The sequence below is a fragment of the Grammomys surdaster genome, unplaced genomic scaffold (assembly GCF_004785775.1).
Source record: "Grammomys surdaster isolate TR1022 unplaced genomic scaffold, NIH_TR_1.0 241, whole genome shotgun sequence".
Classification (NCBI taxonomy): domain Eukaryota; kingdom Metazoa; phylum Chordata; class Mammalia; order Rodentia; family Muridae; genus Grammomys; species Grammomys surdaster.
In genome coordinates, this window is record NW_021604686.1 from 10,154 (window position 1) to 37,075 (window position 26,922).

Sequence of the window (26,922 nt, forward strand, 5' to 3'; positions counted from 1 at the left end):
TTCTGGGGTGGGAATGAGGACAGTCTGGTGTGTGTGTGTGGTTCGGGGTTGAGGCTTCCTCTGGTAGTATAAAATTAGATAAGCTAACTCGTCCAGGTGAAACGGTCCAGACCACAGGAAGGCCCCAGGCACCCAAACTGAGAACTGGCTGGACTGGGCAAGAAGAGCAGATCAAGGAAGTTTAGGGAGGAACCAGAGTGAGATGCAAACTCTGGCTTTCTATCACTTTCTAGTTAAGAGGTCACAGACAAGCTGCCCTCTAGTTTCTGCCTGAGTTCCTCGGTGCCAGGATGCAAACAGTAGTTCACGTTTAAGCAGCTTGTGTAAACTGAAGTAGCCTGCATGGAGTGGTTACTATGACTCCTGGCGTGGAGCTGGAACCACATTCAGTGAGAGCCTCCTATGGTCACTGTCCTCATTGTAATCCCGAACACCTGGCTGGAGCTCCCGTCCAGGGAAGGGCGGTTGGTTACAGCAGCCTTACTGCTCCAGTCTGGCTGCCTGAGTGGACTCTGGCAGGGCTGAACTGGTCTTCAAAGTAACAGACTGCCATCTCTCCATGCCTCACTGCGACCTATAATTAGATCTGGTTTTTAGGGAAAAACCAGGACTGAGAAACAGAGGAAGAAGAGGCTATGAGCTGCCCATCTTATGAACCTGGGCTAACACAGTCTGCTCAGCAGTCATTTCTTGGTTGTTATTTTAGTTTCTGACATTTTCCTTCTGTAGCTTTGCTGGGATTTCTGAATATTCTCTTTCTCAGAAGAGTCAGTTCGGACTAGCCTCACGCTCCTGGTAATTCTCCTGCCTCAGCTTTCTAAGTGCTGGGTTCATAGGCATAAGCTGCCATGCTTAGCTCTGAGCCCTTCTGAATGAGCCTTGTCCACACACTTCCAGCCCTGTGCATAGTAGTGTTATGCTTAGAGACAGATACACTCCTGCAGGGAAAAGACACATAGTATGGACATTCCTCTAATGGCACAGTAGAAGGACACATGCCAGGAGAGGAGGAAAGAGCATATATACTGACTGATACCCTTCTGTGGGATCAGACTTGGCCAGGGAGCCTGCAAGTCTTCACCACACAGTCCTGAAAGGAATGTACTTAGGTCATTGCATAAGTGAAACTTGCCTGGAGCCACATTCAGCTTGCAGATATGAGAATCCAATGGAGATCTGGTCAACAGCAGAGTCAGATCCTCTTTGATACCAAGAGAGGACCATAGGATTAACATGAATATCTTTGCTGGTGTTTTAAAATGATATAAGATCTTTTTACAAAAACCCGAAGAACCCCATTGCTTCAGAGCTTTTGGGCTGGGAGAACCTAGTACGAAAAGAGGACTGTCTTTCCATGGAAGGCAAAGGTATTCTGCTTTCTAGGAAGCAAAGGGCTGGAGAAGGCCAGCCACCCTGCCTTTTTGTCCGGGGGAAAGCTTCAGCTCACTACCACCTGCAAACCCACAAGGATGAAACTGCTTGTATTTTTGTGTTTTTAGTTACCGGGTGGCTTTCTTGTCTAGGGACAGAGTAAAAGAGCTAAAGCACAAGGAACTATTTCTGGACCCTGGCCTTTGGATATGCAGCCTTATCCTGTTTACTCATCCTCTCCAGATTTGCACAGCCTGACCACAGAAATGTTACCCTCCAAGGCCAGGTAAATAGAGGGAACCAATAGTCTCCAGTAGTGGATGGCGATTGAGAAACCATCGGAGCCCAGAGCCCCGTACTAAGTACTATTTAAGTGGTTCAGGACTCTTGACCTGGGACTGCCACAGTAGAGGCCTTTTCCTGATAGGGGAGGAGACCATGCAGTGCGTCTCCCGAGAGCCCCTCTCTTGGATTACTCCTGGTCATGTTACATGTGTTACATTACCAAACTGAGTTAGGCGGGGAGGAAGAGGAAGAAGGAAGTCTTACTCAGAGCAGTGGGAATGAGATAGGTCTCTGGCAGAAAACAAAATCGGAATAAGGGGTCTGTGGAAAGACTTCAAATTATTTTCTTCACCTAATCAGGTGAGAAAAGAATGTTAGGATGTGGCAGGGTCAAAGGGCTGAGAATGGTCCTTTCATGGCAGCCAGTTTGTGTCCAGGTTGTGAGTTTGAGAGAGGGATTGAGGGAGGGAGGAAGACAAGAAGAAGAGAGGACAATTTTGTGCCCTAGAGTCACAGAAGTTAGTTGAGGGACACAGTACTAAGGTCCCTTCTCTAGAGTGTTTTCTGTCATTGTGGAAGTAAGGCAAGAACTCAAGAAAGGAACCTGGAGGCAAGACCTGAAGCCAGAGCGGGAAGGGACTGACTGGGTTGCTACCCAGGCCTCGATCAGTTTCCTCTTTAATTTTTTTCCCCAAAGATTTACTTTTTTATTTTACACATGTGAGTACAGTGTCTGCAGACACACCAGAAGAAAGAGGTTGTGAGCCGCCATGTGGTTGCTGGGAATTGAACTCAGGACCTCTGGAAGAGCAGTTGGTGCTCTTACCCACTGAACCATCTCTCCAGCCCGTCAGCTTGCTTTTTTATACCATCCAGGACCACCTGTCCAGGGTTGGTACTGTCCCCAGTAGGCGGAGCTCCCCCCATGGACAATCAAGAAAAGGTCAGATTCCCTACTGACAATCCGATGGAGGTATTTATTTCAGGTGATGTTCTGCCTTCTTAGATGACTCCAGTTTCTGACAAGTTGACAAGAAACAAATAAACAAACAAACAAACACCACACAAGACAACAAAAAACAAGCCCCCCAAACCTCCCAAAAACAAAACAAAAAACCACCCCCTCTCAAAACCCTCACAACTAGCCTGCATAGCTTGAAGTCCCAGCGCAAAACAGGCCGGCTTTCCCTCTTACTAGTTATTTCAGAGAAGTTAGGGATTTAAGAGATGGCTCAGTACTTGCTTTTCCAGAGGATCCAGGTTCAATTCTCTGCAACCACATGCTGGCCCACAACCATCTTTAATAGGATCTGATCATTTCTCTTGAAGGCATACAGGCATTCATTCGTGCAGTCACAGAACTCATATACATAAAACACATAAATATTAAAAAGGAAATCTTATCTTTGGTTCTTAATTCTGAGGCTTTTTTTTAATATTATAAGGGGAGTGGGGAACAACTCATCTCCGACATAGGTAAATAGGTAACTAACTGGAAGAGAGAACCCGAGAAGTGGCCCGGTCCTCCACTACCTATAATCCCAGCCTCTCCTAACTGGCCTTTGTATTTCTAAGCTCTTGCTTCCTGGGCTACATTCTCCACACATTAGGTAGGACGCACGTGATCTTTAAAAAAATAAAAAAAAAAAAGCGCCATCTTGTCACTTTCCTATTTAAAACTCCCTAAATGCCATCACAGAGTAAACTGAACCGTTTGCATAGGTCACAGGGTCACGTGACTTGCATCCTGCTGACTTAATCCTTTAGAACTCTTCCTACAGTCAACAACCACACTGCCCTATGTTCTAAGCTCACCATCTGTCTTTTGCTCAGGATCTTTGTACTATTTCCTTTGCCCAGCCTCTGTCCCGGGCACCTGTTATGGAGGTCTTCTCTGACCACCCAGACGAAGTCTCCTAGTCCACACCCATAGCCCTGTTTCATAGTAAATGGTAATGATATGAATTCAACAACTCTACATCATTTAGTTGTCTGCTTCCTTCACACAACCATACAAGCCCCAGGAGAGAAAGGCCTGGCCTGTGTGAAGAAATCTCTGATGCTAACCAAAGCCTGGTACGTGAAGGGTTTATAGCATTCTTTGGATAAATGCTCTTTTCAAATCCTAACAATTCTGTGACGTAAGTGAGACAACGGAGGTCCTGCAGGGTCAGGACTAGAGACTGGTTCAATCTGGCTATGACTGCTGCCTCTTAGCTCTTTATTTTACACACTTAATCTCCTTTCCTGGGACGTTTGGTCAGGCTTTCAGTTACTTCTCAGTGCAGCGGCTCATGCCTTCCCAGATTTCGGAGCCCTTATTAAAAAATGAATCTTTTGGGTGCTCTTACCCCTTCCCCTATGCCCCCCAACCTCGCGCCCCCGCACTGGCAGACAAATCATAAAACTGGACGTGCTTTCTAGTCTGTAGATTCAGTAGCCTTCTCTCCGCCCCCAGTCTTGACTAAGCATCCTAAGGTCCTATGGGGGCGAGGAGATGGCTCCTTGCGTCAAGGGCACTAGGGACTTTCAAACCCGTATCAGGGCTCGGCTATCTGCGCACGGCGGAACCTTTCTTTCGGATAGCCTCGTTTGCCCGCCGGCCGGTTTAGGAAGCAATACCTACTTAAGCGTCCCTCCCACTCCCGCCTTCCCTCCCTCCCTTCGGCTCTGTCTGCGGCGGCTGCTTCCCTCCCGCCTTAAGTTCCGGTGCTGCCGGTGCCGGAGCGTTCCGCCGACACCCACGCACGGCTCGCGGTAGCCCCACTCGCCATCGGACACTTCCGATCTCCGGTGGGCGAGTGCCCGCGGTTTTCCTGCGGCGAGGAGCGAAGCGGAGGCCGTTCCAGATCCTCCAGCCCGGCGCGGGGCAGGCGTGTACATCGCTCGCCATCCGGGGCGCGCGCGGGCCTCTGGAGACCCTAGCGGCGACCCGTAGCTCGGGCGCGCGCCTGTCGCAGCCCGCAGGAAGGAGGCGGCCTGAGGCCCGGGGCGGCGGCCGCCATGGAGATCCCCTCGGCCCAGGGCCGGTGCCTGGGGCCTCGGGGGCGGCCCTGATCGTCCTTCTCCCCGCCCGGGCCGGGTCACGGTTGTGCCTCCGGCGGCGCTCGGCCACCTCTGTGTCTCCGCCCTCGCTGGGTCGCGCTGCTGCCTGGGCGCGGCGGCGGCGCCCTGTTGAATGGGCTGTGAGGGCCCGGGTCTGAAGTGCTGGTGGACGCGGCCTCCGGGGGCGCAAGGCAGCAGCAGCGGTGGCGACCAAACGGGTGTTGGAGTTGGCAGCGGCCATGGAGGGCCTGGCTGGCTATGTGTACAAGGCGGCCAGCGAGGGCAAGGTGCTCACTCTGGCTGCCTTGCTCCTTAACCGGTCGGAGAGCGATATCCGCTACCTGCTGGGCTATGTCAGTCAGCAGGGAGGACAGCGCTCCACACCCCTCATCATCGCAGCCCGCAATGGGCACGCCAAGGTGGTGCGCTTGCTGTTAGAACACTACCGTGTGCAGACCCAGCAGACTGGCACCGTCCGCTTCGACGGGTAGGTACATCCCAACTCCAGCCTCCCTTCGACGCGCGCGGACCTCCCAAGTCCTGGATCCTCCCATCCTTAGCCCTATTTTAATGTGTGGACTCACTTCTTTTTCAGACCCCCTTCAGCCCCATTGATACCCACCTCATCTCCTAAGGCTACGTTTTGCCGTCTTATCGACTCCTACGGTATTCCCCCTGTAGGTGGTAGCCACACCCTGGGTCTTGAGATCCATAGTCTTCTCCATTAGTCAGCGAACATGCAGGGTCGGAGTGGTGGCTGCCCATCTAGGTTTTTATATCTTTATATCAGCACTGGCGTCGTAACCTAGACCGGAAATTAACGAGATCAACAATTAAAATTGAGGACCTTTTGATGTTTCATTTAACCTCTCCGTATCCCTTCTGCTCCCGGTCCCCCGTGGTCAGATCGAGCCTCAAGCAGATCGCTGGGGCTTTCTGTTAAAATAAGCCCCTAGAATTTCGTCAGGCAGCCCGGCATCTCTAGACACGGTTCCCATATTGATGGCTGGTATTTTTTGGCTGTACAGGTGGCTCTGGGCCTGGCGTAGAAGTTACGCCATTGCTAAATTACATGCTATAGGGTGATATGGTGGGAAGGCAACACTTAATATTGTTCAAAAATTACTATTATTCTTATAATTTTTTCGTTTGAGGTTAATTGTTTTGGGGGAGGGGGAAGATAACAGAGTCGACATGCTTGACGTTACCTTTTTTTTTTCCTGTGCTGAACGATTGCAGAATGCTTGACATAATACAGCTGTATTCAGAGTTTGCTTTGTTGATTAAGATTGGCTTTTGTTGATCTGCAAATAAATGAGCTATTACTAGTTTAGCATTTTCTTTTGCAGTAGATGGAATCTAAGTTATAGAAATGTGCAATTTAGTTTTGGTTAGTAAAAACTGCCTGACCAAAAAAGCCTGTTTTGAAAGCATTATCCATCCATCCATCCATCCATCCATCTATCTATCTTTGTTACTTCTGGTTTTCAAACCCTGGTCTTGCTGTGTAGCCCAGGCTGGCCTGGGACCCCCCCCCCCCCAGCCTCCTGCTTCAGCTTCTAAATGCTGGCATTATAGGTGTCAGCTTTGAAGCATTTTTTTTTTTAAAGATGATTAGGGCAATGTTAAATTTTGGTTGCTTTTTTACCCTTTAAACCATAAAAGCTTTTGAGTCAGTTTTAAGTGAGAAAGAAATTATTTGGACTGTTACATTCTAGTGAAATGGCAGCCCGGGTCATGGCTTATCTTTGGTGCTACTGTAGATAGCAGGAAGGTGGTGTTGAGCAAAGATGGCAACCCGCTTCATGTTCATTATTCCTCTTTGGGTTTTGTGTCCTGGAAATTTCCAGCATCTCACAACCTTGCCTACCCCTGAAGCAGGATGGCCCCACTATATAAACACTCTGTTAAGTTAGGGATGAGTCCCTGTGATAGCAGCTGTTGCCATGGAGCTTGCTGAGATCTGGGTGGATAAGAGGACCTGTCAGGTAGAAATTGGTTTTCTCACAATTTAGAAAGGCTCTGGTCATTGCTGGCTTCTTAGATCAGAGACGAGAAAGCTATTTTGAGGTGATAATGAAAAAAACCTGATGCCAGGTGTGATGATGCAGGCCTGTAATCCCAACATTGGGAGGTAGGAAAATTATGTAAATTTGAGGTCAGCTTGGTATATAGAGGTTCCAGGCCAGCCAGTGCTACATAGACCCTATTTCAAAACAAACAAGTACCCCTCCCCCAACTCCTGACGTGATTGGAAATGCAGTTTTGAGCCTGTGTACCTGAATATCTTGTTTACCATTCTGCACAAACTCGTGAGATTAAGGAATTGTAAAGCAGGCAGTTGTCAGACACCCACTGTGTGCTAAGCGTTTGGCAGGGTCTGTATTCAGAGACAAATGAGACTGTGCTCCCACTGTAGAGGCTGACAGTTAGCTGAGAGGGGAGGGGAGGGGAGGGGAGAATCAAGCATTAGTAATTACAGATGTGCTGCCACTTAGGCTTATAAGAGTCTCTGAGGCTGCTGAGAGAGACTAGAGGAAGAGGAATCCCTCAGCTTTGTGGTGGAGGAGAATCTAGGCTTTACAAAGGAGGTAGTGTTTGAGCTGGATCCATGTCGTTAATAATGCATCATACTGTATTCTACCTAAATGCTTTTATAACCTTAGGATACCAAGCAGGTTGGTTTATATTATAGGCTCTAGGGCAGTGGTTCTCAACCTGCGGTTTGTGACCCCTTTCATAGGGATCCCATACCAGCTATCCTGTTATGACTCCTAACAGTAAAATTACAGTTAGGATGCAGCAACAGAAATAATTTTATGGTTGGGGGGGTCACTACAACAGGAGGAACTAATAAAGTGTTGCAACATCAGGAAGGTTGATAACCACTGCTCTAGAGTGAAGGGACCACCACCTAGAATTTGAGTCCTTGTCCATTGTTTTTGAAATAATATTTGAGATTATTTTGCTTGTGGCTCAGCATGTGAACAGCAGAGTTGGCAGAGGTAAGTAGAGAAGAGTTCCATGAGGGAATGAAAAAGAACTTCAGCTGGTGATGGATGGGAAGCCACCAAAGATGCGGCAGAAAGGGAACAGAACCAAGGGAAGGCATCCTGTAGCCTTGGAGTAATGATGCTGAGGCCTGACTCCTGTGCGCTGGTTTGGGAACCACATATTGTTGAGCAGGTTTGCTGAGACATGGGTGGGGAGAGCTTGGTGGGAAAAATGCTGAAGTCTTTTGCTGAGCGCTCTGATTTTCAGCGCCAGTATTAGGATGAGCACTTAATGAATGTCCAGTGAGAAGAAAGACAGGAAGACCACATACTCCGTCTTTGCATAGGAAAACACTGGCAATGTGTCAAGAAGCTCCACTGGGCTTGAGGATGATGTCCAGGACTTTAACTAAGGCACTGATCATGCACATCTAATGAGTTCTCATCTTCATTCCCAGGGCTTGAACCAGGCATTTCCATTTCAAGCAGAACTAGGAAATGAAAGCTGGAAGCCTTCTTTCAACTGTAAAAACTCTATACCTCATGGATGCCTTTGTTATTGAAGAGATTGGATTGATCAGATTATTGTTTATTAAAAAAATACATAGCACAGAATTTGCATTGCAGTTTTGGATTAAGACTAGAAAGATCAATTTTTTTTTTTTTTTTTTTAAAGATTTATTTATTTCATTTATATGAGTACACTGTAGCTGTCTTCAGACACACCAGAAGAGGGCATCAAATCTCATTACAGATGGTTGTGAGCCACCATGTGGTTGCTGGGATTTGAACTCAGGACCTCTGGAAGAGCAGTCAGTGCTCTTAACCACTGAGCCATCTCTCAGCCCCCGAAAGATCAATTTTTTAAAAATGATTTATTTATTTGTTTTATATGAATACACTGTAGCTGTCTTAGACATACTGGAAGAGGGCATCAGATCCCATTACGGATGGTTGTGAGCCACCATGTGGTTGCTAGGAATTGAACTCAGGACCTCTGTAACAGCAGTCAGTGCTCTTAACCTCTGAGCCATCTCTCCAGCCCACATCTTTATATTCTGTTTTAAAAAATCAGTATTGCTGGGTAGTAGTACAAGCGTTTAATCCCAGCACTTGGGAGGCAGAGGCAGGTGGATTTCTGAGTTTGAGGCCAGCCTGGTCTACAGAGTGAGTTCCAGGACAGCCAGAACTACACAGAGAAACCCTGTCTCGAAAAACAAAAAACAAACAAACAAACAAACAAACAAAAAACTCCAACCAAACAAAAAATTCGTTATTTTTGTTTTAGAGCTATGTAGATTATACATATGTGCATACGTGCTCAGTGTGCACCCCGTCCCCATATTAACACACACTTTTTTGTGAGAAAATACCTGAATTTTAGTTGCCTCTGTAAGAATGTGTATATATACATACATGCATACCATACATGTGTGTACATACAAAACAACAAACAAAAGAGTAGATAATTGAAACTATTCTATAGTTCCTATTACATTTCTATATGAATAAGGAGAAATGAAAATATCAGACTATCTTGGGAAAGACAGTAAGGTGAACAGTACTTTCCATTATAAAAAGTGAAGGGCTAGCTAGATGGGTGAGTGGGGAAGGTGCCGACCACTAGGCCTGAGGACCTAAACTTAGTCCTTGGAAAGCACAAGGTAGAAGGAGAGAAGCTGTCCTCTGATTTCCACATTCATGTCATGAGGTGTGAGTTTGCATATATACACTAAATAATTAAAATTTAATAATAATGCTGGGTGTGCTGGTCCTTGCCTTCAACCTGAGCACTCTGGAGGTAGAGGCAGGAGGATCTCTTGAGTTTGAGGCCAGCCTGGTATACATGGTGAGTTCTAGGACAGCCAGGGCTACCTAGTGAAACTCTGTCTCACAAAATAAAACAAAAGATATTGGAGAGATGGTTGAGCAGTTAAGAGCACTGACTGCTCCTCCAAAGGACCTGGGGTTTGAATCCTGGTTGGTTCACAACCATCTGTTCTTAGGTGTCCTCTTCTGGCTTCAGAAGACAATGCATACAAATGGTATACAGATATACATGCAAGCAAAACACTCATATATAAAATAAGAATAAATCTTAAAAAATATTACTACTATTATTACTATTATGGTTTTTCAAGACAAGAGTTTCTCTGTGTAGCCCTGGCCGTCTTGTAATTTGCTCTGTAGACCTTAGAGAGATCCTCTTGCCTATGCCTCCCAAGGGCTGGGATTAAAGATATGCATCACTGCATCAATAATATGTACAAAAAATCATATGAAGTAAATATGTACCTGAAATTTAATTTTTACCTTTTCATCATAGATTATGGGAAATGAGGTCAGAAAAATATTCTAATCTTTTTTGTTTCATTTCTTCCCCTCATGCTTAAAAGACAGGGCTGGAGAGATGGTTTAGCTGTCAAGATGGCTTATACTGTTTTTTCGCAGAAGCTAGGTTAGGTCAGAATCTACATGAAATGACCTATCCACTAGTAGCTCAGCTCCAAGGGTCAGACATCCTCTTCTGGCCTCTATGGATAGGTGTACTCATGCAGTACTTGAATACAGGAAACACTCACCACAGCCCCATTCCCCCCACTTACAAGTAAACGCAGTGTAATCAAAACAAGTGCATAGTTAACAGATGTTAGGTACAAGCGTCTTTGGACTGGCTTGGGAGCAGGTGCTTTAGTGTGTGATGAGTATAGAGCTGTCGGTGCTAAACAGGGTCTAGAGCCGGGGTCTAGAGCCGGGGTCTAGAGCCGGGGTCTAGCACATGGTCGGCAAGCACTCCCTAACTGATTACGCCTTATGAATTGTTTTGTTTTTTAAAGATTTTTATTTATTGTTTACTTATTTATTTATATGATGAGTATACTGTAGCTGTCTTCAGACACACCAGAAGGGGGCATCAGATCCCATTATAGATGATTATGAGCCACCATGTGGTTGCTGGGAATTGAACTCAGGACCTCTGGAAGAGCAGTCAGTGCTCTTAACCAGTGAGCCATCTCTCCAGCCCCATGAATTGGTTTTAAAGATAATAAAATTGCCATATGCTACGAATACAAATACAAGCTATTTAAATATCAAGAAATGTTACATTAAAACAGGTCCTTTACATATATTAGTTTTACACTAGCAATTAAAAAATACTACTTTTTCTCAGTATGTTCCAGACTAGACAGTGGCTACTTAGACCCTGTCTCAAGATGAAATAAAACAAAATAATTATTTGTATATATGTATATATAAATATAATATAAATACATATGTACTTATATATATATATACATACACACACACACACACACATATATATATATATATATATATATAATTATATGTAATATATAAATATATCTATTTTAGGGAAGAGGGTTAATGCTGGCTTACCAGAGTGAAGGCTGCCTTCAACATTATGATCCTCCTGTCTCAGACTCCCATTTAGGCATGTGCTACCATACCCAGCTTAAAATATCACTCTTATTTTCATTTATTTGTTTGTAAACTAAGGAATTAATCTGGGCCAGACATGATGGGTACATGCTTGTACTCTCAGTACTTGAGAGGATGAGGCAGGAGGACTGCCAGTTGAGCTATATAGCAATTTCCAGGCTAGTCTATTGTAGAAAAATCACCAAAAGAAAAAAGGAGTGGAGGAGTCAGTGGAATGTTAGCTAAGCAATAGCTTTGTGATTGCCAACTGTGCCTCTTCCCAACAATTGTCTAACCAAAGTTCAGTCTAGTTCAAATTAGTATATTTAAATTTTCACTTCATATACAGAGTTCAGTGCGAGTTTTTTTCCTTGTCACAACGTACCATTTGCACTACTATAAAGTAATTAGTCTCTAGTAATAAACCAAAGGTATAATGTACAGGACTTCTGCACTGAAAATTACAAAATGTCTTTGAGATAAACAGAAGGTAACAAACTAAACAGAGAAAGACTCCCAAGTTCATGGTTTAGACATCTCAGTAGCTGAGTGAATATTCCAACCAAAGGGACCTCTGTACATTCTTGTTTTCCAAATCACACTCTTAGCAAGCATGTGCACACATGTGAAAACTGGCAGGCCAACTCTAAAAGTATATGGGAATGTAAGGTAATTTTGAAGAGAAAATAAGAAACTACCATAATTAAATGTGACATTGGTGGAAGGATAAAATAATGTATCAAGAGAACATTCCAGAAATAAACTCACTTGTGGAGTTGCTGGCTAATGAAAAAGGCTCCAGTGGGACTGGGAATGTAGTTCAGTGATAGAGTGCCTGCCTAGGAATATAACACCCTGGGGTTCAAGTCCACAGCACCATGGCCGGGAAGAAAAGCTTCATGGAAATTCAGGTAGGAGGCACACTTTTTAAATAAATAGTGCTGGAGCAAATAACCAGTGTAGGAGAAAATCAGCCTTTGTTCTGACCTCATATGATGCACAACATTTTAAACCATTAGGGACTGGAAAGGTAAACTGAGGGCTCAGTAGTTAAGAGCATTTACTGCTCATCCAGAGGACCCCAGTGATCAGGGGCTAGAGTCAATTGCATATTGAGACTCTGCCTCAAACAAAACCAAAATAAAAAGACTATTTAGAATACCTTTATTCGTAAAAGTCAGTCCCTGGAAACAACCAAAATGTCCATTAAGAGGACAGTGGATAAGTAAACTGTAGAATACTCATACAACGTAATACTGCATAGCATTCAAAAAAAAATTGCTGATATACCCAACTACATGGAAGAATCTCGCAGTTAGTGAGAAAAGCCAAACATGAAGGAGTATGCTGCAGGGTTCCAGTAATAGGAAATTTATATCGCAGACAAGTGATCTAGGGAAGAACTGACTGGGAAGAGGCCCAAGGAGAACATTTAGGGTGATCAAAATGTTTTATACCTGGATCAGAAAATGAGTCTATAGATGGATTCTCAAGACTCATAGCTGATGAGATGGCTCAATAGATACAGGCGTCTGCTGCCAAGTTCAGTTTGCAGAGCCCACATAGTACGAGAGAGAGCTGACTCCCACAAACTGTCCTCTGACTTCCACCTGCATGCTGTAGTGCACGCAGATAAATTAATGCAATACAATAAATACAAATTTAAATTTAAAAGATCTGTGCATTTTACTAGGTTTGTAATTCTAACTAAGCTATAGACTTAAAGAGGTACAGCTGGCTTTAAGGAAAAATATCTCGTGCATCAAATTGTTCATATAAAATATTTTTTTTGTTTTTTTTTTTTTGTTTGTTTTTCGAGACAGGGTTTCTCTGTGTAGTCCTGGCTGGCCTGGAACTCACTCTGTAGACCAGGCTGGCCTGGAACTCAGAAATCCGCCTGCCTCTGCCTCCCAAGTACTGGGATTAAAGGCATGAGCCACCACTGCCAAGCCACAAAATATTTCAATGTCTCTAGTATTGTATAATTACTTAATGTGCTGTATAACTCAGTCTTCATAATAACCTGCCAGTAGCCTTATATGGTAGATAAATAATTGTTATCATCTCTTTCTTGCAGATATTGTAACTAATAGGTTTACATAGCACCAAACACACCAAAAGGTCTTTCAATATCATAAAAAGTGTCACCTGCAAAGAAACAGTACTTCAATATTTGTTTCAGTTTCAAAAGAATTTTTCCAGACTGGTATTAGCACATTGTATCAAAAACAAACTCAGGAATAGTGGAATGGCTCAGTCAGTAAAGTTCATTGTGGCCAGACCTAATCATCTAGGTTCCATTCCTGGGGCCATATGGTCGAAGTACAGAACCAACTCCCTCAAGTTCTCTCACTTCCGGATGTACAGTGGCATCTGTGCCCCTTCATTTTACACATACACACACACACACACACACTCACTCACACTCACTCTCATACACTCACACTCTCACTCACTCACTGGGATGTACCTACTTGCACACATTCTCTATGTATGTGTAGCCCTGGATGGCCTTGAAATCAGTTTCACCTGCTTCTGCTTCCTGATTGCTGGGACAAAGGTGTGCACCATTACTTCTGACTAATAATTTTTTTTTTTAACAAAAAGGAATAGAGGATATTGTTTTTGTAATGTTAACTGGGGCTGATTTATGATTTTCTAAAGTCTTAGTTGATTTTGTGCTGCTGTAACAAATATCTAAGACTGATTCTTAGAGTGGAAATTTATTTCCTATATCGTGTAGGCTGGGGCATTCAAGGTGAAGGGAAGTTTGGTTGTCTGGCAAGGGCTGCATTTTGCACTGAAGAATGCTGTCTTTCCACATGGTAGAAGGCAGAAGAGCAGGTCAGCCTGCCACTGCCAAAAGCTGAGCCTCTTTCATAAGAGCTGTAATTTCAAAGAGTCAGGGAGGTACCCTATCTGCAGTGCTAATACCTGACTTTTGGAGAGGCATTATGGGAGTTGTACTCTCTTACTTTGTGGGGGCTGTAATTTGATCTGTGTCACAACATAAGGTTGTGTAGTAGGAGCTCATGGGTAGATATTCGGTGTGCTTATTTGGTCATCACTCTGCCCTAATATTTGTCAGTTGTACTTATTGGTTCTAGCACAGTAATTCTAAATATCAATAGCAAAAAGTCTTCTTTTCAGGTCCCATGAAACCATTATCAGTAGGATTAAAATTAGAATAAGGAGACTGGGGGAAAGTGGGAAAGGATGGACTTCTCAGAAGAGCCTAACTTTGTAGAGGTTGCAGACCCTGCTTGTAACAACAGTGGCTCAGTGAGTAGCTGGTAACTGAGCCTCAGTGTCCACACAGTCCAGCCAGGGAGTTGCCTGGGTAGTTTCTCAAATGCTGGTTGTTTGCTGCTGTTCATGTTTCGTAATGATTTGCTTCAGGAATATATACTGCCACACAGTATACAAACACATCTTTTCATTTGGGATGTAGTATGCTAAAACACATTTTTATACAGCATTTATATTTTTGTGGTGACCATATTTGCTTAGTAAGTCTCCAATGCATCCTGCCATCCGGTACATTTCCCATAGGAAAGCAGTGTACAGCTGTCTATATTGTGTAGACATAATGTTGAATACTGTGTGAAGATTCAAATCCTGATTCTGTCTCCCCTCTATCTGATTGTAATTGTTATTAAGTGTCTCCTGCTTCAGCGTTGTGTAAACATTGCTCCCCATTTATTCTCTGATTTGTTAATAAAAAGCGGATCAGCCAATGACTGAACATTGGAGAGAATAGGGCAGGACTTCCTCCCAGCCAGGGGATGGGTACAAGAGAGAGGAGGTGGATTACCCATGGGGAAAGTCCAAGAGACACCATGAGGAAACAGTTCTGAGCAGAGAAAGGCATGAAATGCAGGTATTTGGGAATTCTGGCTGGGAGGTAGCCAGGTTAGAGGATTAAAATAGAGTAGCACCGCGCAGCTTTTGTGCCTTTAAAGCATGTTAAGCAAATACAGTAGTCCAGTCTCAATGATTTGAGAGCTAGCTGGGCAAGAGGAAACTGTAACACACTTGTGAAAGCCACCAACGACACTGTATGACCCAGTGATTGTTTCCTCTCGCCGCTGTAGGTTTTAAGCAGTGGTCCTCAGCCTTCCTAAGGCTGCAACCCTTTAATGCAGCTCTTCACGTTGTTTGTGGTGACTCTCCACCATAAAACTACTCTCATTGCTACTTCATAACTGTAATTTTGCTGCTGTTATGACTTGTAATGTGAATATTTTTGGAGGAAGGAAAGGGGGTTGCCAAAAAGGGTGGTGACCACAGGTTGAGAACTACCGTCTTAGGGCTGCTGTCATCTGCTTTCTGTTTTTTCCTCCCTAAAGCAGCATCTTAACAGAAGTACTGTAGGAACTGGAGCTGTCTCTCTAAATGGGGAAACTGAGCTCTGGAGAGGTCCCTGGTCTACCAAGAGGCAGGTCATGATGTGCACTGAAGAGTCAGCATACCTTTGGTAAAAAGACCATACAGTCCCAGACATTCCCTCTGCATTTGCTTGCTTTGCTTTTTCTGGCTTTAAAGCTGTATGTGCCTTGGTATGGGGCCTCGCTTACCTCCATGAGACAGATTACTTTGTTTAGATGCTGAGTACACCTGACTCACTGGCTCATTAGCTTCGGGGATTCCCCTGTCTCCACCCCATAGTAGTAGTCCCCATCCTGCAGTAGAGACAGTGAGATACTCGACACTCGACACTCTTGTCATTAAGTGTGTTCTGGAGATTTGAACTCAGATGCTCATGCTGACATAGCGAATACTTTCCCACTGAGCCAATCTTCTCAGCCTTTCTTCTTTGTTTTCTGAAGTGTATTGTTGCCATAGAGAGTATTCTTCAGGTTAAAAAAGAAATGACTTTAGAAATACCGGTAGCAATAATTTTATTGATCCCACACTAGTAAAGTGCTTTGCTGAAATTACTTGGTTTTATTTTTACCCTAACTGAGACTTTATTAATGTTTGGGAAAGTGGAGTTTCCGTTAGTGCCTGTGAATGCATGTCAGGGCCTGTCAGCCCACTGTCTGACTGACTGTTCTTTCTGTGTATAGGTATGTCATTGACGGTGCCACTGCCCTTTGGTGTGCTGCGGGAGCCGGACATTTTGAAGTTGTTAAGCTTCTAGTCAGCCATGGAGCCAACGTGAACCACACCACAGTCACTAACTCAACTCCATTGCGGGCAGCATGCTTTGATGGCAGACTGGACATTGTGAAATATTTGGTTGAAAATAATGCCAATATCAGCATTGCCAACAAGTATGACAACACCTGCCTGATGATCGCGGCCTATAAGGGGCACACTGATGTGGTCAGATACCTCTTAGAACAACGTGCTGACCCCAATGCTAAAGCACACTGTGGAGCCACAGCACTGCACTTCGCAGCCGAAGCTGGTCACATTGACATTGTGAAAGAACTGATAAAATGGCGAGCTGCAATAGTGGTGAATGGCCATGGGATGACACCGTTGAAGGTAGCTGCCGAAAGCTGTAAAGCTGATGTCGTTGAACTGTTGCTCTCTCATGCTGACTGTGACCGCCGAAGTCGGATTGAAGCCTTGGAGCTCCTGGGTGCCTCCTTTGCAAATGACCGTGAGAACTATGACATCATGAAGACATACCACTATTTATATTTAGCTATGTTGGAGAGGTTTCAGGATGGTGACAACATTCTTGAAAAAGAGATTCTCCCACCCATCCATGCTTATGGGAACAGAACTGAGTGTAGGAACCCACAGGAATTGGAGGCTATTCGGCAAGACAGAGATGCTCTTCACATGGAGGGCCTTATAGTGCGGGAACGGATTTTAGGTGCTGACAACATTGATGTTTCCCACCCCATCATTTACAGAGGCGCTGTCTATGCTGATAACATGGAGTTTGAGCAGTGCATCAAACTGTGGCTTCACGCGCTCCATCTCAGACAGAAAGGTAATAGGAATACCCATAAGGATCTGCTTCGGTTTGCTCAAGTCTTCTCACAGATGATACACCTCAATGAAGCTGTGAAGGCCCCAGACATAGAATGTGTTTTGAGATGCAGTGTCTTGGAAATAGAGCAGAGCATGAAGAGAGTTAAAAACATCTCCGATGCTGATGTCCACAGTGCCATGGATAACTATGAGTGTAACCTCTATACCTTTCTATACCTTGTGTGCATCTCCACCAAGACCCAGTGTAGTGAAGAAGACCAGTGCAGAATTAACAAGCAGATCTACAACCTGATTCACCTGGACCCCAGAACCCGGGAAGGTTTCACCTTGCTCCACCTGGCTGTCAACTCCAACACACCAGTCGATGATTTCCACACCAACGATGTCTGCAGCTTTCCCAACGCGCTGGTCACAAAGCTCCTGCTGGACTGTGGCGCTGAGGTAAATGCGGTGGACAATGAGGGGAACAGTGCCCTCCACATTATCGTCCAGTACAACAGGCCCATCAGTGATTTTCTCACCTTGCACTCCATCATCATCAGCCTTGTAGAGGCTGGAGCTCACACCGACATGACAAACAAGCAGAATAAAACTCCGCTAGACAAAAGTACAACTGGGGTGTCTGAAATCCTGCTTAAAACTCAGATGAAGATGAGTCTCAAGTGCCTGGCCGCCCGAGCAGTTCGGGCCAATGACATTAACTACCAAGACCAGATTCCCCGGACTCTGGAAGAGTTTGTTGGATTTCATTAAGTGACTGGATGTGTAAAATCGTTTAATGTGGTGCTAAAAAGTAAAGGACTTTAATCACAGACAATAGAATTCTGTGTTTGTAAATTCTCCTTTTCTTTCCACTATCCTTTCAGCCCATCGTCCTTGGTTCCATGTGCCTCTTTTCTCACGTGGTATTGAGTTCAGCACACTAAACAGAGCAGCGCTGTTCAGGTGTAACTGGAAGGTGTTTGGACATTTGTTTGTTTCTTTCTTTTTTTTTTTTTTTAAAGGAATGAATGTAAGATTTTTGTGTAATAGGGGCATTTGTGATTTTAAATTGATGATGTTTAAACAGCTGCCTACAAAAGTATTTCTGTTAAGCTGATGTCAGCATGTCATCCGTGCAGCAGTTTTGAGGATTTCATGAAGAAAATGAACTAAAAAGGAACAGTGGGAGCACTGGGAGATGCTCAAGCCCTGCATGGATGGCTTTCACTGCACTGTGTGTGTGCAGTGATACAGCACATTTTACATCAGGAGGACTTGAAACACTTAGCTACTGATTAATAATCTGAAAATGATGTGCAGTTATTGTTGGGAAGTTGAATTCCTGAAAATCATTGCGTTCTGCTGGGTAGTGTCTTCTAACTGGTGATCTTAGCCCAACCTTGTGGACATTGCTAGATTCCACCCTTAGGCTTGAATTCTCCTGGTCTCTGATGTAATGATGGATCTAAATTGCATTTATGCATTTGATTTGGCTCAGACCTAAATAAGGAGCACGCTGTATTATGAAACATTGTCACAGTATAGCTAGAGATTGTACTTCGTCCTCTTCTAGCCCTTCCCTTGTGTGTTGTATCTTTAAAAACTGGAAACTGCCTTTCCAGAGGGCATTTGTGTCTCCCTAATTAGATGTAAGATGAAAAGGAATGAGGACACACTTGTGATGTTTTTACTTAGTCCATTGTAAGATGTAGGAAAACCAGGAGTAGGGTATAGGTCATGAAGTATTTGATGAGGAAAATGATTCTCAGTGTCACACGAAAGGTATATTTCAGAGCTGTAGACTTTTCTATCACAGAATGTGGTACTCAAGTCTTTGGTTTTCTTGCTTTTTTTACCAGCAACATTTTAACTCTAGAGTATTCTGAGTTTTCTCTTAAGCATCACAGAAACTCAAGTTGAAGGAGCACTAGCTTCTACTGATGCTGGAGACGAGAATGAAAGTAAACTAGTTGTTCCTGTAACTTTCTCTAGTGCCAAATGAATGCCTGAGCTACCCCTAGTGCATGGTACCATTCGTGGAGACCCGCAGCTTCTTGTTTTCCTTTAGTGCAAAGCATTGTCATGAGACAACTTCAGATACAAACTTTAAACAGCCTGTAAGATTTCACAAATATTTTACCTGTGGATATTGCTTTTAAAACATAGGAGAATGGTTGCAGTTGGAGCAGTACAAAGTGACCAAGCCCAAATCAGCACCTAGGGCCTTAAACGGAGATATCCCACAAAATGAAATACCAGGAGAGGGCAGGAAAGGAGACTGAAGGTTTTCTGCTCCAAGGGTGCAAGATGCAGTTGCTGTAGTTGTGCTTCATGTGTGTTCTTGCGTTAGTTATTTTCCTGACTTGAGAGTTTACATGGAAGGCTTTTTTTATGGCTTAAAGGGAGGTGTTGGAATACCCTAATTTGGGAACTTCTAACCTAGACTTGGTCAGAAGGTGTGTCTTAAGAAGATACTGATTCACTTTGCTCTGGCAGCTCTCAGTGGCCTGGAAGAGATGACACGCTGCACAAGGTGAGTCAGCCCTGCCTCTTCCCAGGCTCAGGTCAAGTCTTTCCCTTTCCGACTCTAAGGCGTGATGAGGACAGTGAGGAATAGCTGTGAAACTTTAGTATTCAGTTGGTTCCATTTTTTAATGAATATGATTTTTAAGCACCCAAACTTAAAGTATCTATCAGATAACACTGCATGTTTTTTTTTTGTTTTTTGTTTTTTTTTTTTTTTTGTTTTTTGTTTTGTTTTTTTTTTGAGACAGGGTTTCTCTGTGTAGCCCTGGCTGTCCTGGAACTCACTCTGTAGACCAGGCTGGCCTTGAACTCAGAAATCTACCTGCCTCTGCCTCCCAAGTGCTGGGGTTAAAGGCGTGCGCCACCACTGCCCGGCAATACTGCATGTTTTGAAAACATTTTTCCTCCTTCACTACCCAGGACCAACACTGTTTTAAGGCATTATTTATATATGAGGATAATCATATGCATATTCAGATGTAGAATTTAAGGACAGCTTTTGAAGCAGGGAAGACAGTGCTGAGGAGGGTGGAGTGAACGGAACGGTGCTGGTGGTGAACTAGCTAGATTGGTTTAGCTAGTTGTGTAGCTGCAGGTTGTGCACTCTCGCTGAGGGTCTAACTCTGTCTGGACCATCACTCCAGATTCGCATTGTGGAACACCTGTATAAAGCCATTATAGGAAGACGTGGTCCTCATGTTCCCATTATTTGTTTTTAGTAGAATTCTTTGAAAATGTGCTCAGCCAAATGTTCCATGAATTTTTTTTTTTTTAAAGAAAAATAGGTGTGAAAGGTATTGTAGCTAGCTCACTAGGCTGTCTTCTGTTGCAGCCATGTCTGTCACTTGATGTTTGTTATTGGTAGAATCATGCTTTGAATTGTAACTCTTTCTTGATAGTGTTAGTGATTTCCCCAGAACATGTCACTTGTGTAAATTGTCACATAAATTTGCATGAGCCAGGAGTGCAAGAGGGTGCTTTTCACTTTTCATGCAGATAGGAATTGAAGCCTTATACTTCAGTGACTGACCCTAATCTGGGCAGCAAAGCTATCCTCTTGCTGAAGAAAGGGTAGCTGACTCTGACACTCTGGCTTTCCACAGTCCACCGCCTGGAGGCTCTTCACTGTGGGAACTTCATACATGCAAACCCAGGGCGGCCCATCTGCCAGGCTCTGGTTTGCTAGTTTCTGAGAGGGGTTTTGATCTCATTATACTGATAGTTGCTAAGTGGTGATTTGAGGACTTAGGCATGACAGCATTGTTTGACATAAACTGTGGTTAGGGATTAACACCTCCCTAAAGGTAACACTGTTTTAGACAAACATTTCTGAAAATTCAAGTCCTAGAGAGGAGTTCTTTGTTGTAATCGAGGCATGGAGTTAAAATGAGCTCGCTTTGGATAATTGAAGCAGCAGAATGTCCTTGTTTTTGGAATATGGAAGCCAAAGGACCTGTGCTATTTGTACTCTGCTGGTTGAGAAGCAGCCAGTGGCTGAACTTGAGTAGGTGGGCTAAAGTATCTGTGCCTCATGACAGTTGTAAAAATCTGCAGTGTACTTTATCAGCTACCCAGAATTCAGTGCACACAGAAGTGCACCCTTCTCATGGCTTCATGCAACAGAAAGAAGAGTAAAACCCTCAGCTCTGCGTTCAGATTCTAAGCTGTGCGCACTCCCACTTTGAAAGTGTACAGCTCCATTCTGGATATCATCTGACAGCCCCCTCGACATGTACATACACTGAGGGGCTTTCTCTGAAGTTTCTGGCAGACCTGCCAGAGCTGGGCCAGGTATACAGCAGCCCCTTTCTCACGCCTGGGATCTAGAACTAATCCTATCGTGACAATGCTGATACATTGACTACTACAAATGTAAAGTAAATGTGGTCTCTAGTCCTAGGTTTGTAGAGTGTACCTTTGTGTTAATGTGTAGGGACGGACAGCGGTTTGATGGTTTTGGGGAGTATATCACTGATGTATGCAGGGGCAAATCCTGCTAAATTACAGCTTTACAGCTTCCCTTTAGGGGTGAAGCACGGGATGAGTAGCCTCATCAGAAAAATGAAGGCATGAAGATGCAGGCCTGCTAGGTGAGGACACGGGCAGGCTTTGCACCTGTTTCCTATCAGGTATTGTAAAATGTGTGCATGGCTTTTTTTGTTGTTGTTGCTCAGTAATCGGTAGAGGAGAAGAGATGAGGGGCCCTCACCCCGAAAGCTTTCCTAACCAGTCTTTTCAGAGGTACATAGCTGGGGAGTAAGATCTGGCCTTAACCTACTGGCAGGACCCTGCCCTTTGTAATGTTTCCCGCACCCTGCAGTCCTCGGTGCAGAGGAGCTACATAGTGTAGTCTAGTAATTCACCGTGGTTTACTGCGAGCCAGTGATGTCATTCTATCGTGCACTCTTGTCAAGCCATTTATGTGACTTTAATAAGCTTAGTAACTTTGCTGACTGCACCGGGGCCTCTCAGTGACTTATATATTGCATGATGTCTTCTACTTGAGTTTGACATGTACAATCACCTTTGATTTCATGGCAATTGACAGTCCTAATGGCTCAGCTAATTTGAAACTAACAACTTTGCTGTGTAAAAGGAAAAAATGGTGTTGTGTTCAGTAAATGTTTGAAAAAAAAGTATCTTGAAGTTTGTGTCTTTATTGTTCAATGTGAGATCTTTTGTTGAGTTCTTTTAAAAGGGTTGTTGATGTTATGTGTGTGTGTGTGGGGATCCTATAGTAAAAGCTCAAATAGTAAAGCCAAGCTCTCCATGTCCACTTCGATTCTGTAGAGACAAGAATCATAAAATGTCTTTTAGTAGCTTCCCATATGTTTTCTGTGCATGTATGTATCATTTATTTTCACTTGAAAAATGCAGATGGACTTCATGTTTATGATTTAATATGTCAAGTATGTTTTCATTCCTTATCTGTACATTGAAAAGTACATAACTCCATAGCACATCTATGGATGGTCTTAAAGTCTGTGTACTCAGATTTTTATTGGTGGGTATTTAGATGTTCAATTTTCTAAGTAGAATAGTAGTAATCGCCCACATGACTTACAGCCACGCAAGCTCATTCCTAGCCTTGGGTCTTCTGCTTTAAGTGTCTGAGTTTACAGTTCTGGCAGATTGTTAAAGTGCCCTCTGTCTTCCCTGTCTCTATATTGACAGAACCCATATATTACCTCATTTAATTTTTGCCAGACTGATTAATGAAAAATGGTTTTGTTTAGTTTTTATGTGTGTTCCTTTAACACTTTGTGTTTCCTTTGTGATTGGGCTGTGGCTAATATTAGCATCATTAGAAATTTTGTGAAAGTTTAAAAGGAATTTTTTCTCAGTTATTTTTTGAAAAAGTTATATTAGAACTTTACATTTAAGAAGTACATTTATTTTGCGTGTTTCTATATGTATTGGGTGTGTGTGTGGGTATGAGTCAGGGGGTAACTTTCAGGAGTCAGTTAATCTCTGCCATGTGAGGGCTGAGGTCAGGTCATTCGGCTTGAGGGCAAGTGTCCTTACCCACCAAGCCATATTACTGGTCCAGGATTTACATTTTCTTTTTCCCCTTTGGTTTTTTGAGACAGGGTTTCTCTGTGTAGCCCTGGCTGTCCTGGAACTCACTCTGTAGACCAGGCTGGCCTCGAACTCAGAAATCTGCCTGCCTCTGCCTCTGCCTCCCAAGCGCTGGGATTAAAGGCGTGTGCCACCGCTGGTTTAAGTTTTTAAAAGAGATTGACTTTACATTTTTATGTGTGCATGTTTGTGCCTGTGTGAATTATGTGTAGAGGTGCCCAGGGAGGCCAGGAAAGGGTGTTGAATCCTCTAGGCCAGGAGTTACGATGGTTGTGAGCCATTTAGTGTGGGTGCTAGGAACCAAACCCAGGTTTCCAGCTCCCTGGCTTAAAATCTGACCTACCAGGAATATAGTTTGACAGAAGTATTCGGCTAACCAAAAAAAAAAAAAAAATTAAAATAAAATTAAAAAGTAAATTCCTACAGAGCAGTTGAGTCTTAGTTCCTTTTTCCCTTGAAGACTGACTGACCTGTGTGGGAGGTACTTCTGCATGAGCATCAGGTTTTGTAAATTGGGACAGGTCCAATGAGACAGACAAAATGCCTGGCAAGTGCTTTTAGCTCTCTCCACCTCTGTGTGTGAGTGTGAGGGATAAGTGACCTTTCCACTGTATGCCTGTTTCTCCACATGAGTGCTGGTGTCATTTTGTGTGTAAAAACAGTAAGCCTTTTCACAATTATTGTGTGTGGAGTCAAGAGGGGTGTGTGTGTGTGTGCAAGAGGAGATGGCTTTCTTTACTCCAGGTGAGCTCCATGGATCCAACTCAGGTTGTCAAGCTTGTTGGCTGGTACCTTCTTTACCTGCTGAGCCATCTCAATGACCCCCCAAATGATGATTTTGTTGGGGCTGGAGAAAGGCTCATCAGTTTAGAGCACTTGTTGCTTCTGCAGAGCACCTGAGTTTGGTTCCTAGCACCCACCACGGTGGCGCCTATGCTTTATTCCGTTCATCTTGATGTGACCCAAAGCCTGGCCTGAGAGCAGCAGGCATGTGCACTCATACAAGCAGACAAAAAACACTTAATAAAATACATCTTAAAAAAGAATCATCATGTGTAGCACCAAGTCAATGGATTCATCTAGAAAGACAGGTTTGTAATGCTAAGCTTCTCCACAACCCTATAGCAGTCTCAGGAAGCCCCCAAATGGCCTAAAATTCAGTGTGACTGAGGATGACCTTGAGCTGTGACTCCTACTTCCACCTTCCAAGGGCTGGATGATAGGTACATGCTACCACCAATCTGGTCAGTTCGTGTGGTGCTAGGAATCAAGTCTAAATCATGTGACAGCCACACCCCCAGCCCTGTTCTCTTTTTGATATTTATTTTAAATTATGTGTATGTATGTGGGCATGTGTACATTTGTGCATGCGTCCATGGAATCCAGGAGAGTGCCAGATCCTCTGGAACCGGAGCTACAGGTGACTATGCTGCCTAATGTGAATCCTGGGAAGCAAATCCCAGTTCTCCAAGAGCAGCTGTTCTCATCTGTATTTGAAATAGGACTTTCTTACAGAGCTCAGGCTAGCCTAGAACTCTCCATCCCCCTGTCTCTATCTTCTGAGGACTGGAATTATAGATGCATGATGCCACTATACCTGGCACAATTATGAGGTTCCTCCCCCCCTCAAAAAAGATACATCCCTTTAGTTGTGTCATAAAATGTCTTTATATCCACAAGTTTTTAAAAACTGCAGGACTGGGTATTGAACCCAGGGTCTCATGCTTATAGGCAGGATTGCCATTGAGTTATATTTCCAGCCTTCTCTTTACTTTTTCTTTGAGATAGTCTTAATAGGTTGTCCAGGCAGGAAGTGAATTTAGGATCTTTCTGCCTTAGCCACAGAATAGCTGGAATAGCAGGTCTGTGCCATTAGGTACAGTTTCTAATTCTTTCAGTCTCCTCCTCTTCTTCCTCTTCCTCCTCCTCTTCCCTATGTTTCTCAGGTGTAATAAATATATTGCATTTATTGTAATTTTATACACATACTTCTAAGTGTCTATAGTAGAGACTCAATTTGGGGTGGCCATCCTAGCTTATAGATCTGAAAAGATCACTTAGTGCAGCCCTTTCTTTCACTTTCGTAAAAAAATAATTTATGTGTATTGTGTTTTGCCAGCACGTATATCTGTGAGGGTGTTACAGATAGTTATGAGTCGCTGTGTGGGTGCTGGGAACTGGGTCCTTTGGAAGAGCAGTAAGTGTGCTTAAGTGCTGAGCCATTTCTCCAGCCCCAGAAACCCTTTCATTTTATAATTGAGGATTTAATCCCAGAAATCCCTGGTCACAGAAGACTCAGGGTTGGAGGTGGGCTCTGTCTCCTGCCCCAGGGACCAGGGGTGCCTCTTGATGCTTGCTGTGAGCCTTCTCTAGTTGTTGCTCTGTGCCATGGGGCTGGAGAATCCAGGTAGCTTTGAGACTTGAGAGCATGTTTTTCTTTGTTTCAGGTAACATCTGTGTACTAACATTACAAGACTAGGGTCAACTGCAGTACCTGCTCTAGAGGGCCACAATGTGACACAAAGCCCAGGTCACATCGTCTCACGTGGGGACAGGGTTCGACAGAGCTGGACCCTCCAGTCTGTCTGTTAAACTGTGTGCTCATGCATCAGAGCAGAAGGCATTTTTTCCTACATCAGTTAGGAGGGACCCGCTAATTACCTTGTGAGGGAGAGAGACCTGGCTAGCGCTTGTCTGGTAGTTGAAATTGGCAATGACTCATCATGCCAGGAAAGAAGCATGATGAAGCCAACTGTTTCTGTCACACACTGGCATCTTGCGCGTTGAAGCCAGAGTTACTGACTCAATCCCAGTGTCTTACTCTTAAATATCAAGTGGCAGTGGAGGCAGCAGTCTGTGAAGACCTCGGGTGAGGGAAAGGTGTCTACTTTCTCAGCAGTGCCCATGTGTGGCCCTGCTCTGCTGTTTCTCTGCATGTGTCCCTCCCAAGAACAACCACCTTTCCTAGCACAAGTAATACCCACTGTGTGTACCAGAAGGGGAGCTCCTGGGGCTTTTATAGACTATTTTGTCCCCAGGTTAGGCTTGGACAAAGCTGAAGGGTTGCAAAGCCAGGCTGTGTAGGAAACAGCACCAATCAGAATAAAAGCGAATGGCTCTACAGGCTAGTCATGAAAGCTAGAGTCACCTCAGAAGCTTGGACCTGTGAGGCTCAGGATGGCACTCTGGAGTCAGCATCCTTACTGAGGCCACTCTGGCACTTTACTTGAAGCTCAGCCTGGACAACCGCCCTATGAGGCATGAGGCACATTTTGCCTTCTGAGCCAACAGGGCTCACTGTCTAGTGCCTGGACGAAACTTTCCTGCTGGCTTCCTCCTTTCAGCTCACAGCATACTGCAACTGAGGGATGCAATGTGATACCCACTCCCCAGAACATCACAAACGTTTCTCCCAAGTCTACCCAGGGCTGACCCTCCACGTCTGAATCTTCTCTGAGGCTTTCCCCACCAGACACACATCAAGACCCCAGTGGCATGTCTTGCCCCTCTGCTTCCCAGCTACTTGTAGCTGTTTCTCTACCAGGTAGCAAGCTGACAACTCAGAAATCCTGACGGCTGTGAGACAGAACAGTGGTCCTGGTAATTAATTTGATGTAGAAGCCATCCATACTTGATTTTACTACAGACTTATTTACATAGCCAATGACCATAGGAACCCAACACATGTCATTTAGAGTGCTGTTAGGTCGGACATGTAATGTTCTTCCTTCAAAAAACCATTATATAT

General features: G+C 44.2%; 1 protein-coding gene across 1 annotated transcript; it reads left to right on the plus strand.

Annotated features, from left to right (window-relative positions):
• Positions 1 to 4,687: 4,687 nt before the first annotated feature.
• On the plus strand, positions 4,688 to 17,901 carry Fem1b (fem-1 homolog B). The gene is made up of 2 exons (XM_028774598.1): positions 4,688 to 5,188; positions 16,205 to 17,901. The coding sequence occupies exons 1-2, from the start codon at positions 4,941 to 4,943 to the stop codon at positions 17,838 to 17,840; spliced, it is 1,884 nt and encodes a 627-aa protein (XP_028630431.1). The 5' UTR covers positions 4,688 to 4,940; the 3' UTR covers positions 17,841 to 17,901.
• The last annotated feature ends 9,021 nt before the right edge of the window (positions 17,902 to 26,922 follow it).